Source organism: Myxine glutinosa, chromosome 2 (assembly GCF_964187855.1).
Source record: "Myxine glutinosa chromosome 2, kmMyxGlut1.1, whole genome shotgun sequence".
Taxonomy (NCBI): Eukaryota; Metazoa; Chordata; class Myxini; order Myxiniformes; family Myxinidae; genus Myxine; species Myxine glutinosa.
The window spans coordinates 230356263-230373024 of NC_136262.1; the positions used below are offsets into that span (position 1 = coordinate 230356263).

Consider the following 16762-nt stretch of genomic DNA (forward strand, 5'->3'; position numbering starts at 1 on the left):
AGCTTTGGCACCCATGTTCATAGAATCTAAAAACACAAAAACACTCATTAGATTATATGGCTGGCCTTTCTGTAAACATTTTTTGCAACGCCTGGCAATAATAGACATTGCACGTGATGAAGAAACTAAGTACAAGCATTAATTCCACACAGAGCAGAGTATTTGTAAACAGTTTTTGCTCCTTAGATGAAACGTTAATAACATTAACTTCGCAATTCAGTTTGAATTTTGTATTGCACTTTTCGACATATTTCCAAAAATTGCTTTAAACCTACATTTTGCACAAAGATGCATTGAAGCACAATATATTAATCAGTAGATTAGCAGATATATCTATGGTAAGAGTTTTGTTCACATCTTATGTTCATTTTGCACATTAAGCACATTACGATGGCTGTACCTAAACTTTTGACTGGTCGTGTATATATAAAAGAGAAAACAGAAGAAGGAATTTAAAAAACGATAAATGAACAGAGTAATAAGGGGAAGAAAAGGAAGAAAGAGAAATAAAGAAAAGAAAAGGAAAAGCAACAAAATGTGTTAAAACGATGAAGAAAGCCCACAATGTGAATAATAAACAGCTTTATTGTTCTCCAGCAGTGCGACTAAGCACCCCAGATTGGAAGTGACAAGTTTCTGATTTGTGAATGCTGCACACGTCATCAGAGCTTGTGAAGAGAAGGGCAAAGGGAATTCAGTGGGAATTTTGGCAACTCTGACAAGACGTGATCAGGAAAAGAACAAGTTTAAATTCCCTGTAACTATACTCAAGTGTGCATTGTGTTAAATCAGAGAATACTGCAACTACACTCATGAAACTAAGTTTCAAGAATGAAAAATCAACCACACTGATGTGCCCGATACTGATGGACTTTTTTTTCCTCCACCTGATTCATACGTTTTTTGTAATTTCATGGAAATTACGTTAAACTGTGAGTTATTGTCATCTTTCTCAGGCTTTGAAATAAATGGAATTCGACAAAGTTATCAAAAGTGTTTATATTCTCATTAGCTGCTGCTGGATAGTGGGAAGCATGTTCAGATGAAAAAGAAATCTTTGACGAAATGACAATCATATGCATAGATTTTGAAAATGTTTACAAATTACCTCCAGCAATAAAGTTTTTTTTTCTCTCTCTCTCTATCATAGCTGACTGCGATACAATCACTTGTCCAGATCAATCGGCATGTGAAATGGATAACATTGGCTGACCTTTGGAAAGGAAGAAAATTACAAATCCCAAATTAGTCGAGTGAATTATAAAATAAACTAGAATGACACACTTCGATGTCATGACATCGACCAATATGCCTCCACCCACATTATTACATCATTATAATATTTGTACCAAATTTGTTTTAAATCCATTCAGCTGTTCTCAAGTAACACATTTTATCTGACATGACCTCTGACCTTTGACCTCTTGATGCCATAATCCAATCAGTTCATCTTTGCATCATATATACTGTTACGTGCATGGGGGTAGGTAATGGAATACTGTAGTCGAGATAGGATGGTATAGAGTAAGTAGTGTGCTCCGAATGTCGCGAAGAAGAAACCTTCCTGTATTTAAGTTCGGAACGGATGTCCGTATAAGCTTTATGCATATCCATGCGAGGGGTGGATCTATGCTAATTAGTTAGGGCATATGGATACAATTCCCAGTGTGTAGTCGCCTCTGTATTTTTCCCTTCGTTCTTATAAAACACACTCAGCCAACCATGCGATCAGCACATAATTGCAAATAACACAAGCGCTGACCATACCCCGACACGACTACACAGTACACCACCCAGCGAATCTTCTTGATGGGCGCCAAGTGTGGCTGTGAGGCTATGCCACGAAGGATGATTAGTTGGGACGATTCTATGGCGCTCAGTGATTGGAGCGTGGGTGACGTCAGAAAGAACATTCTAGCGTTGGAGCAAAAAGGGACACACCCCACCATTTTCTCTCTCTTGGTCCTGGCTTTCATCACGAGCAGTCACACTTTCTCTCTCTGTGCTGGGTTTGATCGCAAGAGGTCGCAGTTTGTGCTCTCTCTGTGTCCGGGCTTCGTAGCGAGCAGACACATATTTTCCCTCTCTTTGGTGCTGGCTTCGTGACGGCTGCGCTTCGTGCCATGTGCACCTGGGAGAAACATCGGAGCTTTGGGAGCGTGGGATGATTGGAGGAGAAAGGAGTTTGGCGGTCGCTCAGCAGGTCGGTGGCTGCACTTGGCGCGTCGGCGCACCATCTTATGCGGTTCCCACATGGTGGTTCAGGGACCGGTCAAGGATTCCAGGCGGAGTATCAGCCAACACACTACACATTTATTTTTGCTTTCATCATCCCCTTGTGTTGTATACGAGTCCGTATGGAGGGTCCCTCATTTAGGATTCAGTTTACAGTACATTAACTTCTTTGTTATCCTGGTATTATTTTCATTAAATTCATCATTTATTGCATTTCTTTGTTGTGCCTGTCGTAGTAGTAGTAGTACCACCTTTAGAAGCCATTTTTCCCCACAGAGCAGGGCTTGGCCTTTTTTGGGCACCGTGGTCCCCTTTTTGAAGCAATGTTTTGTGGCCGGATGCCCTTCCTGCCACCAACCCTGTTAGTCGTCTCTTGCGACACACAGGGAATGACCAGTTAACTGGTACTCAATTTGCCGACCTCGGAAGGAGGACAGGCTGAGTCAACCCCCCTGACATTCATTCAGAGATCAACCAGGATTTGAACCCAGGATCCTAGGATCCCAAGCCAGCACCCTAACTGCTAAGCCAACACCACGCTACTGTCATGCCTGTCTTGTACGTTTATTTGTTCATGGGTTCGGATAAACCCCCGTCGCATCCGTTCGTGCAGATAAGCCCTTGCTACCCTCCACCCCCGCATGTGCAAAAGGAACCACCATAGTTGGGTCTACGCCTCGGAGTTAAAGCTCATTTGGTCATCTGTCACCCTCAGGTCTTCAATACAGGGTAGACACACGACAATACTTATATCAAGATTGTTCAAAATACCATCACTGGTTCACAAGTTGGTGTGGCAACATATTTTTTTTACCTAACATGACCTCTGCTCTTTGACCTCATGACCCCAAAATCAAATCGGTTTATCTGTGCATCACAATATATTAATTATATCAAGTTTGGTGAAAATCCCATGACTAGTTCACAAGTTAGATCGGTAACAGAATTTTTATCTGACGGGATGTCTGACATTTGACCTTTGACCTCTTGACCCCAAAATCGAATTAGTTGATCTTTGCATCATTATACATACCTGTACCAAATTTCAATTAGATCGCTTCAGGCATTCTAAAGTTATAAACCTATTACAGACTTTGACGTTTGACCTCTTGACCTCAAAATCAAATATCTTTAACTTTGCTTTTACCAACTTTCGTCAAAATCACATCATTGGTTCACAAGTTATTGTGGTGAAAGTAGTTTTACCTGACATGACCTCTGACCTTTGACCTTTGATCTGGTGACCACAAAATCTAATCATTTCATCTTTATCTCATTATACATACCGGTAGAATGTTTTAATTGAAATCGCTTCAGCTGTTCACAAGTTCTCCCATTTTTACCTGACATGACCTCTGACCTATGGCATTTGACCTCGGGAACCCCAAAATTGAATCAGTTAATCTTTACATCATTATACATATCTGTACCAAGTTTGAATTAGATCCCTTTTGCCATTCTCAAGTTATAGACCTATTACAGACTTTAACCTTTGACCTCTTGACCCCAAAATCGAATCAGTTAATCTTTACGTCATTCAACATGAGTGATCAGATCTTGCTCAATTTGAGCTGTAATGTTATATAGTGATCAATTTGCTCAGATCCCTTTTGCCGTTCTCAAGTTCTCAAGTTACCCTAACGAAAACCTATCATGGACAGACGGACAAACGGACAACCTGAAAACATAATGCCTCCAGCGACTTCCTTGGCAGAGGCATGAAAATAAATCACATGACCACCAGAGCATAAAAATGTTAGAAAAATGTTAAATATCACAACTTGTTCCTCAAAATGTAATCCTAGCAAAAAGAAGGGGATACTTTGGGTGCTGGGGGAGCTCCAGTGCACCTCTGACGCTGGCTGAAGTTTTAAGTAATACGTATATTGGAAATATGGGTTTCCCTAAGAATTAGCATGCAGAAAAGGGTTAATTTGCAAACTCTTTGAAGCAATCCAAGAACTTCTACAACTGTGTGTTTTCCAAACCACCACACCTGGTGATGAACTATTGTAAGGGGAAAGTGTTCTGGAGATGGCAGTAACATACCTCAGTAGACTGTTGAATGTTCCCCAGAGGCACCCAGACTGTGCCCACCATCGTGTCCCAGATGAGACCTTTCTCCCAGACCTCGACAACAAGACCTCCATCCAAATGACTGATCTCACTACAAAAAAAGAGACAACACGATACACTCACTCAGCATGGAGCCCACAAGATACAGACAGATGCTTAGTGAGAAAATTAATAATGACCAGATGGATAAGTGTTGTATTTGTCGAATTATGACGTCATAACAAAGGCACTGATGACATCATCATTAACATATCTTATTCCCCAAGCGGAGTACTTGACAAAGAGCCGTGTTTCAGTTTTTTTCCATGGAGCGGTTTCAGAGATATAGAGGTGCAACCTTTTTTCGATTTTTCCAAAATGGCGCCTGTACCACGTGACATATGACGTCATAATTATCATTTTAATAATTCCACAGGAGGAGCCTCTCATATTCTGCAAATTTCATGCCAATCGGACTAACAGTTGAAGAGGAATTTTTTTTTTTCATACTCATCAGATCAAGCGTTGTACTTGTCAAATTATGACGTCATAATTAAGTCACCGATGACATTGTCATCAACATATCTTATTCCCCATGGTGAGTACTTGACAATGAGCCATGTTTCCATTGAGCGGTTTGGGAGATTATAGAGGTGTAACGTTTTTCCAAGATGGCGTCCGTACCACATGACCTATGTTGTCATAATATTCATTACAATATTATACAGGAGGAGGCCCTCCCATGGTGAAAATTTCATGTCAATCAGACCAACGGTTGCCAAGAAAATGTTTTTTTTTAAATGCAGACACGGCACACACACGTACGTACGTATGTATCTGAATGCTTAACCCCGCTTTTCGCTTCACGAGCGCAGGGTAATGAATAAATAATATATCATGTGATAACCCAACATAAGTACAAAGAAGAGGGTATTACATTCACTTCAGAGTAATGTATGTGCTGAGTAATGAAACTTCTCATGCTGGCATTAAACAAGATATCTCCTTAATCGTATCCAACCCTGGCAAGGAGCAAGCCAATAGTAATCAGATAGATAAGAGTCTAGCATACGATTGTTTAGCTATTCCGTTGCCCCGATGCAATTTACAGAAGAACCATCAGCAGAATAAACAAGCAGTTTGATGAAACCGGCAGCATTCTTCCAAAACAGTCACCAGGTAGGCCTCATACTGTTCGAACTGGGGAAAGCAAGCGGTCATTCAACAACAACTCGTCAGAAACACACCATTATCAACTCGTTTATCAAACATCACCAACATAAGCCGATCATCGATTCGAAGAATACTAAAAGACCTTAATGTGCAAAACCATACATACCCAGACTAATTCATCAACAATCTGAGGATGATTTTGTCAGGCGCGTTGAGGCATGTGAGACATTGCTTGGGTTAATGGATATGGACAATGATTTGCAGAACAGGATCTTGGAGTCAGATGAATCCAAGTTTACTTTATCTGGTTCTGTGAATCGACATAACAGCATGATATGGGGAGTAGACAACCCACAATTTACTGTTGAGCACAATGTCCAGTATCAAGCTAGTGTGTCTGTCTGGGCAGGCATTTCTTCTGGAGTCATTGTTGGACCAATATTTTTCGAAGAAAATGTGAATGCTGCAAATTACCTTCTAATGTTGGAGTAGCATGTATTTCCACTCAATGATGGCCAAATGTGGTTCATGCATGATGGTGCACCTGCTCATTATGCTGCCAGTGTACGCCAGGCCTGTGATTTGAACTTTACAGACAAATGGATTGGCCGTCGTGGTCCGGTTGAATGGCCACCGTAGTCTTGTGTTTTAAGAACACCCTGTGATTTATTCCTTTGGGGTTTCCTCAAACACAAAGTGTATGTGAGGAATCATACGATCCTTAGAGACTTGAAACAATTTAGCCATAATGAGACTGCTACCTTAATGACTGAAACACGCAGAACTGTGTCTGATGATGAACTGATATTGAACATTTGAACTGATGTGTTTCATGTATATTGGACTGATTAACGAGTAATCATGTTTTGTTTTGCACCAAAGAACAATAATAAACTTAGTTGTTTGTTGCAGGTATCGTTCTTCTAAATGTGCCCAGGGATTCTGGACCACTCTTTACATATATATATATATATATATAATATATATATATATATATATATATATATATATATATATATATATATATATATATATATTATATATACTGTATATATATACACACAAATATATATATATAAACTGTATTACTGTATATAATTATTTTTCTGTCTGTTTTGGTCGTTTATTTTAAGTACTGTACAAAGCGGACACGGGTAAGCTTTGCTTTTTGGGATGCCTTCTAGTTTCTTATTTTACCCCTATCAGCTAAATCTATTTAAACACCCATGTAAATAATGTTGTCTTCTCTTCCTATCTCACTGTCTCGCTGACTCCTTCGCCCACTCCACAAGCAACCCTCCCGTGTGTCTAACCTTATCTTTCTTCCTTTCCTCTCTTTACTTATGGAAAAAAATCCATCCTTTCACCGTTTTAAATTGCTGGAATTCTCTCCACTTGTATTCTCCAATATATGTAACCATGGCCATGCCAGCTATGGTGAATTAATTGATGTTCATTGGTCCCCTCATCTCCATCCTCCTTTGACCCTTTCCCACACTCTCACCATGCTTGTTCCTGTTTCCCATTTTCCTTTTTTGCTTAGTAAATCGGTACGTTCTTATTTCTTCTGACCAATATGGTTTAGAATAGGTATGTTCTTATCAAAGAAATTTGATAGAATGCCTTCATGAATGGATAGACAGTTTTGATCAGCCCAAGATAGGATTGGACATCATATATACCAACTTCACCAAAGCTTTTGATTCTGTTCCTCATGAATGTCTTATCCAGACACAGTAAAGAGACATTTCTGGGAAACTATTGTACTGGCTAAGCACTTTCCTTATGAACATATAATGGCATGTGACGACTAACGGAGCCCGATCTGGCTGGGCAAAGGTTATTTCCAGTGTTCCACAAGGGACGATCCTCGGACCAGTCCAATTTATTTTCTACGTTAGCCACCTATCGGACGGATCATGTGTTCACTACGTTCACACAAATTATTTCCAGATAACACTAAGGTTTACAAGAGCAGCAATTTACGAGAGGACTATTGCCATCTCCATTGATACCTGAACTCCCTATCTTCCGGGTAAAGAAACAGGCTCCTCAAATTCCACGAACACAAGTACAGTATGTGGTGGATCATATTAGGAAAGATGTTGTTTACTGATTTCCTGGATGGATGTCCATTATATATCGTCGATGAACGGAATGATGTTGGCATAACAATATCACAGAACCTTAAATCATCGAAACACATTTCCAGAATTTGCATTTTTATTTTTATTTTCTTTGTATGCAGGATCGAGGCTAGTGAAAGAGCTAACATTTATCACACAAAAAATCAAAACAGACACAAAGTATATAATAAGGGGAGCGGTAAACAAGATGGGGAGAGAAGGGGAAGCACACAATCACAACATTTGAGAGCAGGGACATCGGGAGATCTGTGGGAGGGAGAGGGCTTGGGGGGAGGAGGCGTGGGAAGGGGGGGGGGGGTGGGTGGGAGAAGTATAAAGCATAAGGATACTGCAAGAAATTCCAGGAACGAAGTTATTTCAAAAACGTGCATCTGGGGTGAAATTAGTGGGGGTAGAAAAGATCAAGGTTTTGGATGGTGGAAGATAAGAGATGGTGGTGAACAGCTGTTTTAAAGACCTGGAGGGAGGATGGGGTTGAAGAGAGTGAGGGGGTTTGTTTCAGAGGCGGGAGAAAAGAGGAATGAAGGAGTGAAGGTGAGCAGAGAGTCTTGATTTTGGCAATTTCACCATAAGAGGGTTGCAGGCAGATCTTGGTCGACCTGTAGGAATATTTGGGGGACAGAGCACAGATAGAGCTGGGGGAACAAGGCCGGAGAGGAGTCGATAGAAGACAGATAGACCACCAACCTGCCTGCGGTGAGTAAGTGAGAGGCCCTCAGAGTTAGCATCATCGCGGGAGATTCCAATGATTCAAACCTTCAAATTCAAATGATTCAATGATTCAAAGGATTCAAAATTGATGCGAACCAACACCTTGGAATTGTCAAACATTGCTTTTATAACCATTCCAGGGAAGTTTATTATGCTACTCTATTGAACCATCATGTGCTCGATATTGGAGACTTGCAGTCTGGCGTGGAATCTGTGGCTGAAAAAAAAAAGGACCAATTAAATCAGAGAAAGTACAACACCAATGGAGTAAAATGCTGCAAAATGCTTCGACAGTATTCGTCTGAACCACGTGTTTCTCTGAGACAGACAATCTGATCTTATCTAAATATATGGGTCATCCCCCTGCGTTGAAATGTCTGCGATGATGAAGTGATAGGCCCACATGAGTTTCCAATAATCCTGAAGGCCTTGGTTTTCATGGCACAAGATGTGAGGCAATGTCGCAAACCAAGAGGGGAGAGCAGTACTCCGTCAAGCTGCGGATGAAAGCCTTGTAGGTGAATAGGAGTTCAGGTGTGCCAAGGAAGGACTTTGTACGACAGAGGATGCCCAGTCAGCAAAACTGGCTTTGGAGGCCAACTTTGAAATGTGGTTTGTCTAAGAAAGATCATGGCTGACAGCGACACCCAGGAGTTTCAATGACGGAACTTCCTCAAGAGGATTTTAAAAAAATATAGCGGGGAGGGTTTGCCAGATGGTCCTTTTGGAGAGAGATAGTGAGAGTGGTAATATAATGGCAATACTTCCTGCTAATCTAATTAAATAAAATTTTTAATCGCACAAAATTTTTTGGGTGAAAGACTCATACATATAAAATGTTAATAATATATATAATTGTGGGTGATCGTGATTCGTACAAGCATAGAACCCTCCCAGCCCTTCCACCTTGTGTGCATCGGCCTGAATCTCCCCTCTCACCTTTGCACATGCATAATAAAAGATGGCCATTGATATTCACAAAGCAGTGAACAAGACAGTCATCACAAGAGACCTGTAGACTCTTAATCGTCTCGTACATGTCCCCTTGTGTTTCGAATAATGGCAAAAACATGTGTTCAGATACCATGTCCAAAGTAAATTAACCTGACGTGCCCCTACAAAGTCTTAGTCATTCATATAATGCATGTATAAACTCGTATGTTTTGACATTATTGCTCCGGGCCCAGAGGAAAACACTTTCTTGGACACTGACAGTATTAGGCTCGACAAGAACTCACTCATCCAAGAGCAACATGACTCGACCGACATATGACACAACACAGCAATCTCTGTGCACACTCATTTTGGCTTGTGGTAGAGACATGGTATTTGATAACTTCAGATTACATCCACATGGGTGCCAGGTTATCACTGAGAGGACAAATAAATAGTTTTAAAACGCCGATATCAACACCTTACTTTCTCCACTATGCGGAGAAATGCAGTTGCTCGAGAGGTCTTTGTGTGGAAATTGAAGTCCTGACCTGCGTGTTAACAAACGTGGAACTTCCTTCCCTTGAAAAATAATTGCTCACTCCTGTGTGACCTTTCCACACAATTACAGGATAGTTGTTCAACCCATAACAAGATACCTCTCATAACCCACAATGCCAGTGATATGTTGGTCAACAAAAATTATCAAATGGAACAGTTACATCCTAGTTTTGCATCAACATCACAGGATCATCAAAGTTGAGATCAAAACACGAACTATTCCCCCAGGGCTTCAAGCAGGCAATACACGGCCACCATCTCATATAATCCCCAATCCTGCGCATCATCTTTATGTTTGCTACCCTTCTCTCTTTTCATTACTTTTCCTGTACGGGTACATTAATTGCTCTCGTTCTTGTTAAGCCTGATTCCCCGATAGGATAGGGCAGTGGTTCCCAACGTTTTGGCATGACACCCCGCTTTTGTTTTTTTGCCAAACCCTCACACCCCTTCCCCACATTTTTAATTGAAATACATTTTATTTTGGGCGCAGTAAAGCAGAGTCGGACACTATGCCATAATGGCCGCTACCTGCTTTTGATACCACACTACTAGTACTACAGATATGATTGAAGAATGTGAGCTCACAGCTACTTCCGGCTTTAAGTCCAGACAGGAAGTTCTGTGAAAAAGTTAATACAGAAAAGCGAATTGCATGGGAGATGCTGACGCCTTCATCGCCAGCAATGATTCCAAAATCATTTTCCCGCCACCAAGGAAAGGGAAAACCAAGGTTGTACTGTACAATTCTTCAAGTATTTCAGATACCAAATACTGTAATACCGAATATATTTGTTAGGTATAACATGCAAAAATTGTAATAAAGCAGAAGAATAACCTCAAATCATAGAGCTATACTTACTAAGTGGCCTCAGCCTGTGTGTCAACAAATCCATTAGTTGCGGTGTTATTCACAGGCGGCAGCACACATGGAGCTGGCAATGTTTGAAGGTTGTCGGGATATTGCAAGGGGGAGATTTTCTTTGTCATCTGGGCAATATCTCAGGCACCTTCTCAGCTAGGAAGCTGACATTTGGACACGGCAGTGACCAAGTGATGTGGCTATAAAATATATTTTTTATTTATTGATTGATCAATTAATTGATTAATTTTTTTTTTTTTTTTTTTAATTACCGAATTAATTTTCAAAAAGTTATAGATTAGGATGAAACAGTGGTGGTTTAGGTATGCTATTGCCCATTGGATTAACAGAATGAATTGTTTTATGATTATTATTTATTTATTTTAATTAATCACTTATTGTACACCGCTCCCTCCAAATTCTGTCTATATGTGCTGCACAGCGGCATCACAGGGCACTGAAGGCTCCCCGGCAATGTCACACACTGGAAGATACGTTATTTATTACCCTGCACTCGTGAAGCGAAAAGCAGGGTTAGGCATTCGGTTGCGTACGTGCGTATGTGTGGCGTACGTGGCTGCATTATTAAAATTCATTTTCTCGGCTACTGTTGGGTCACGAAATTTTACCATAGGAGTGCGGCCACCTGTAGAATTTTATTTATTCTTAATTATGATGTCATATGTCACGTGGTATGGACGCCATCTTGGAAAACACATAAATATCTCCCAAACCGCTTCATGGAAAAAATTGAAACACAGCTCATTGTTAAGTCAAGTACTCCCCATTGGGAATAAGATATGTTTGTGATGATGTCATCAGTGCCTTCATTATGATGTCATAATTCGAGCAGTACAACGTTTGATTCGATCAGTATGAAAAAAAAAATTCCTCTGCAACTGTTCGTCCGATGGACATGAAATTTGTACCATAGGAGCGCCTCCTCCTGTAGAAATTTGTAATGATAATTATGACGGTATGGTCATGTGGTACAAGCGCCATCTTGGAAAAATCGAAAAAAGTTACACCTCCATATCTCCCAAACCACTCCATGGAAAAAATTGAAACATGGCTCATTGTCAAGTACTCACCACGGGGAATAAAATGTTTATGATGATGTCATCAGTATCTTAATTATGACATCATAATCCGACAAGTATAACGCTTCATCTGATCAGTATTTTTTTTTTTCTCTACAATTGTTGGTGGCACGAAATTTTGACCATAGGAGCGCCTCCTCCTGTAGAATATTTTTATGATTGTAATGTCCTAGGTCACGTGGTATAGGTGCCATCATGGAAAAACTTTGCACCACTATATCTCTGAAACCACTCCATTGAAAAAATTGAAACATGGCTCATTGTCAAGTACTCCCCATGGGGAATAAAATATGTTAATGATGATGTCATCAGTACCTTAATTATGATGTCATAATTCAACAAGTATAACGCTTCATCTGATCAGTATGAATTTTTTTTTCTCTGCAATTGTTGGTGGCACGAAATTTTGCCCATATGTGCGCTTCCTCCTGTGGAATATTTTAATGATAATTTTGTCATAGGTCACGTGGTATCGGCGCCATCTCGGAAAAACCGAAAAACGTTGCACCTTTATATCTCCGAAACCACTCCATGGAAGAAATTGAAACGTGGCTCATTGTAAAGAACTCCACATGGGGAATATGTGTTGTAAACGATGACGTCATTGGTGCCGTAATTATGACGTCACAATTCGACAGGGACAACGCTTAGTCTGATCAGCTTGAAATGTATTGAGCGTGATCTACGCAACAATTATATTACAGAAATTATATTTTATGATGTAATCGCTCACGTGGTCTGGCAGCCATATTGGATCAAAGAAAAAAACGTTCAAAAACAGAACAGTTGGCTTGCACCAAGTTGACTGCGCAGGGTAAGTATTCTATGAATACCATATAGTTTTATTTGGCTTGGGGGTGGTGTACTTTGAATGTAGCTCTGCTTGTTTAATTTAATTATTTAGGTTTTTTTGGAGAGTAGAATAGCATATGTGGAAAATTCACCAGGTCCAAATTCCATAATTTTAGACTGAAGTTGAAAAACAATGAAGTCAAATACACAGAGACACAAACAAACTGACAAGAAGCAAACACCTGAAGACTAAATTGAAACGGTGATCATTATATCAGAATTGATTTGAAAAAAGAAAATATGAATTCCCTTACAAGGAACTTCAACACAGGAGGTGCCATTAGGCCCATCAAAGTCTGCACTCGTTTTGCTAACCTAGGATGTAGCGTGCACCGTTTTTAAGGTCTTTGATATGACTCGGCCATAGTTCGAACTCACGACCTCCCAAACCCAATGGAAGCTCTAACCATTATGCCACCGAGTGTGGGGACCTGGGTCATGTTAGAATAGAGAATGAAATATGATTTGTAAATTTGGTCCACAAAAGGACCAAATTCTACAAAAGGTCCACAAAACTTGGTAAATTGTCCCACAAAAGAGTAAATTATGATCTATGTTTATGAAGCAACACTGGTGATTTTGTTTGTTATTTAACACATCACTTCAGCCAATGATTATACCCCTTGAGCATCTAAATTTGAAGAGTTATCCATAAGATGTATAGAGCATGCAGATGAAGCACTACAGAGCCAAGATAATTATCACCATGACAAGTTTGGCACAAATGACATTGAGTTGTTCATGAACAATCACCAATTTCAATCAGCCATTGTTGCTTCAAAACCACAAATTGTTCAATGCCAAATTCAAGACCAGGTACAGTGAGTGGACATTTCTATGCACGGTTCTCGGTCTGCCTCCCTGCACACTGGGAATGTCACTCAGAAAAGAATTCTTAGTAGTGAGAATGATATTAAGCACCGTCTCATTAGACAGGTGTTTAATAAATTTTCACACCCCAGGCCAGCCTGGGTCTATCCAAGTCCTCAAAGGTTCAGGGGTGTACCAATTACCTATGTATCTAAGCCCTCAAATGTACAGGAGGGTCATGTCACACCGGTTCACAGATTGTGTTTTCAAAGATCGTTGTGGTACTTGCAGGCAGTATAATAAAACCAATTTTCAATGTGCTTGTGAATAAATGTGTGCACCTCGGGAAATAAACCACCGACTATTTTTACAGGTACTATATTTGTAAATGGCAGTGTGGTTCCCAATGGTGGATCATGAGATAGAGAATGCACCAGGTCCAATAAATATGAGTAAAACGAGGAGTTGGAGTGGGCGTGATGGTGTAGGCAGACAGAGAGTGGGTTGATTATAATTGGAATGTCTGTTCAACAGAAACAGAAAGCATCCAAATGTATAATCATTCCATATCCTACGCAAGCTTTTTCCGACCTTGGCATTCCCCTGCATCATTGCCAACCACCTACTATATTAATCCTGCAAATTCTGTCACGGTTTCCCATCTCTTGTTTCCCTCCATAATATTCACAGCAGGCACTCCCAGCATCCGACCATGACAAGAACAGAAATAGGATGGATTATTTAAGGCAACGCCCATAAAAGGATAAAACTGAAGCCTGATTTCAATGCAAAACATCAGTCAGCAAAGCCCAAGTGATGACACTTTAATTACACTAAGGATCCCGTGAGCACTTTTCAAAAGAAAAGTTTGAAGTCAAACAACTCATCCTTTCTGCTGTCAATCAAGAATACAAAATGAGGTCAGATAAGAAAGTTTTGAAAATGCTTCTGACAAAATTTTGAAACACACAAATTTCATCCCGATCGGATGAAGTTTTGTAGTTGTCGAATTATGACGTCACAATGGAGGCACCTATGACATCATCATTATTTTTTTTTTTCATTAGTTTTGTTTGTCTGGTTGATTTGTTTGTGAAATAAATGTTAGCTCTTTCACGAGCCTCGATTCAGTATACAAAAAAAAAAAAAAAAAAAAAAATCCCTCGATGATGCTCAATACATTTTCTGCTGTCAATCAAGAATACAAAATGAGGTCAGATAAGAAAGTTTTGAAAATGCTTCTGACAAAATTTGGAAACACAAATTTCATCCCGATCGGATGAAGTTTTGTACTTGTCGAATTATGACGTCATAATGGAGGCACCTATGACATCATCATTATTTTTTTTTTTCCATTAATTTATCCCTCGATGATGCTCAATACATTTTCTGCTGTCAATCAAGAATACAAAATGAGGTCAGATAAGAAAGTTTTGAAAATGCTTCTGACAAAATTTGGAAACATACAAATTTCATCCCGATCGGATGAAGTTTTGTACTTGTCGAATTATGACGTCATAATGGAGGCACCTATGACATCATCATTATTTATTTTTTTCCATTAATTTAACCCTCGATGATGCTCAATACATTTTCTGCTGTCAATCAAGAATACAAAATGAGGTCAGATAAGAAAGTTTTGAAAATGCTTCTGACAAAATTTGGAAACATACAAATTTCATCCCGATCGGATGAAGTTTTGTACTTGTCGAATTATGACGTCATAATGGAGGCACCTATGACATCATCATTATTTTTTTTTTCCATTAATTTATCCCTCGATGATGCTCAATACATTTTCTGCTGTCAATCAAGAATACAAAATGAGGTCAGATAAGAAAGTTTTGAAAATGCTTCTGACAAAATTTGACGTCAAATTTCAAGGCAACTTATTGAATAGAAACAGAATGGTGTTCATGTTATCCACAAATTACCAACACTCATTGGGCATGGGCAGTTATCACATGACCACTAAATAGGCATATGACTGACCTGGGCTATTACATGTCAGAACTCTTCTTTCCAATTTGCCTGCACCACTTCTCATGTAAATAACAACTTTTGTAGAAATTATATATATTTCTGTATTCGTATTCTGCTGTTCTGCCCAAAGGCAGGTTCAGTACTGCTGAAGACCTTTCTTGGCAATGGTTATACTGGGTGGTTTGCCATTGTCTTCCCAACGGTACAGTAGTTAGATATTTAACGTCTACCAACTAATGTCAGCAGATCCAGGCCCAGTTAAAAACTCTCTCTGAGAACGTCACATTAACAAAACAAAAAAGATATTGCTATTCACATTTTAATTTTTCCGTCGAAACTGCTGACTGCCCGCTAGTCAAGAGCTGCCAAGGGCTGAAATCTATCTCACTGTTTTCACCCCTGTGTGTTTGTTTGTGAACAAGATATATCAAAAAGTTGTGGACGGGTTCGGACGAACTTTGGCGGAGATGTAGCGTATGTGACAAGGACGAAATGATTAGATTTTGGTGAACACCCCCCTTCCCATGCCTCCTCCCCCCAAGCCCTCTCCCTCCCACAGATCTCCAGATGTCCCTGCTCTCCATCTTGTCTCCCGCTCGATTTATCATATGTTTTATGTTTTGTGTGTCAGTTTGTCTTTTTGTGATCAATGCTAGCTCTAACACGAGCCTCGATCTTGTATACAAAAAAAATAAAAAAAAGATCCGGATCCGGATCCGGCTACTATAATTTTAAAGTGATTCTTCATCATTGGGAGATAGGGCCAAAAACTATACAAAGCAGCATATCTCAAAAAGACATCGACGGATTTGGTCGAAACTGGGTCGACAGGTTTGGTGTGTGACAGGGCCGAATCGATTAGATTTTGGTGAAGAGCTGAATATGGATTCGGATGTGAGAATTATTTAATTTTTGAAGTGATTCTTCACCATTGAATGGTAGAGCTAAAACCGATATATAGCACGATATCTCAAAAAGTTATGGGTGGATTTGGACCAAACTTGGTGCACAGATTGGGTGAGTGGAAAAACCGAATCGATTCGATTTTGGTGAAGATCTGAATATGGATTCGGATACGACAATTATTTAATTTTTTGAAGTGATTCTTCACCATTGAGAGATTGGGCGAAAAGGAATATATAACATATTTTTAAAAGTTGTGGACGAGTTATGAATAAACTTCGTGGACGAGTTGGTTGGTGACAAGAACAAGCCGATTAGATTTTGGTTCAGGTCCGAATCCAGATTCGGCCTATCAGTGGGATAGAAACCATAAACTGTTCAGCCTGGCAGAGGTATGCTCTCTACCGAGTGCCCTTCTAGTATATATTTAATTTTCC

General features: G+C 39.8%; 1 protein-coding gene across 1 annotated transcript in view; it reads right to left on the reverse strand.

The window, feature by feature from the left end:
- Window positions 1-443: 443 nt before the first annotated feature.
- Window positions 444-16762, reverse strand: part of LOC137422149 (protein unc-13 homolog B-like) — a 180088-nt gene continuing 163769 nt past the window's right edge. The window contains exons 3-4 of the mRNA XM_078772341.1: window positions 4285-4402; window positions 444-1213 (exon numbers count right to left, since the gene is read on the reverse strand). Of these exons, the coding sequence (XP_078628467.1) occupies window positions 1166-1213; window positions 4285-4402 (166 nt within the window). The 3' untranslated portion in view covers window positions 444-1165. The remainder of the gene's footprint in view (window positions 1214-4284; window positions 4403-16762) is intronic.